Source organism: Acyrthosiphon pisum, chromosome X (assembly GCF_005508785.2).
Source record: "Acyrthosiphon pisum isolate AL4f chromosome X, pea_aphid_22Mar2018_4r6ur, whole genome shotgun sequence".
NCBI lineage: Eukaryota > Metazoa > Arthropoda > Insecta > Hemiptera > Aphididae > Acyrthosiphon > Acyrthosiphon pisum.
Window position 1 is genome coordinate 17,397,913 of NC_042493.1, and position 1,149 is coordinate 17,399,061.

Here is a 1,149-nt window from a genome sequence, read left to right on the forward strand (position 1 = left end):
TACGATTGTATGATGATACGTATTTGATACGTAACATCAGTGTTTGAACAGTATACCATACGGACAACGGTGTTGCTGCTCACGGCAATTTTATTCTTATTTTTTTTTTTTCTATAATTTATTATTAATATTAAAATGGAATTAATCGAAACAACCAAAAAGAAGCCATCTTTAATTGACGGTAGCGGGTTTCAATACCGACAACATCGCAAAAATAAAAATGGAACCATAAGCTGGTTGTGTGTAAACGAAAAAAAAAAAAACTGCAGAGGAACGTTAAAGTCACAAGGCAATAATGTGCTTTCCATCACCGATCACGAGTGCACTCCCGATGTGGCAAAGACTGAAGTCGCAAAATCCTTGTCTACAGCTCGCAAGAGGTAAAAAATATTAATATTAAATAAATAATAATAATATACAGGATTTAAAAAAAAATATATAAAATAATAATAATTAATAAAATATTTTATTATCATTCTAAAAGTTACATATTATACACAATTAAATGTTTAAAATAATTTGATACATTTTAAGCTATATTTTATACGTGTCATTTTTACAGATTGCGTGAAGAAGATACGCCAGTTCGTTCTATTTACAACGACGCTGTACGACCTTTAATGGACGCTGGATACGAGTTTGTCGCAGAAGTTCCTACATTTGACGAAGTGAAAGCTGGGTTTTATCGTGCCCGAAAACAATTTAGATGGTCTGTTCGCGATCCACAATCTGTAGAAGAACTTGAGATACCAGCTGACCTAGTAGCTTTGAGAGACGGGACTTCATTCATTGTTTTGGATGCAACTATCGACAAGACAAGCAGAATTATAATTTTGGCTTCTGCATCAGGTAAAAGTGCGTTGAAAGAGAATTCCGAATTTTTTATAGATGGAACTTTTAAGACTTGTAGTAAACAATTCACACAATTGTACACGTTCCACATCGATGTAAGCTCTAGTTTTCACGAACGCAATGCTTTCCCCATCGTTTTTGCTCTTTTGTCCGATAAAAAGCAACAAACGTACCATCGCCTTTTTGGGGAAATGAAAAATATTGGATGGAATCCACAGTCCGTACACCTCGACTTCGAGATAGGTACAATGAACGCCTTAACAACTATTTTTCCTGAAATAAAATTACGTGGATGCC

At 34.5% G+C, this 1,149-nt stretch overlaps 1 protein-coding gene across 1 annotated transcript in view; it reads left to right on the plus strand.

Moving 5' to 3' along the window:
- The first annotated feature begins 107 nt into the window (after positions 1 to 107).
- Positions 108 to 1,149, plus strand: part of LOC100571217 — a 5,551-nt gene continuing 4,509 nt past the window's right edge. Inside the window, exons 1-2 of the mRNA XM_029492860.1 lie at positions 108 to 380; positions 563 to 1,095. Coding sequence (XP_029348720.1) covers positions 136 to 380; positions 563 to 1,095 — 778 coding nt within the window. The 5' untranslated portion in view covers positions 108 to 135. The remainder of the gene's footprint in view (positions 381 to 562; positions 1,096 to 1,149) is intronic.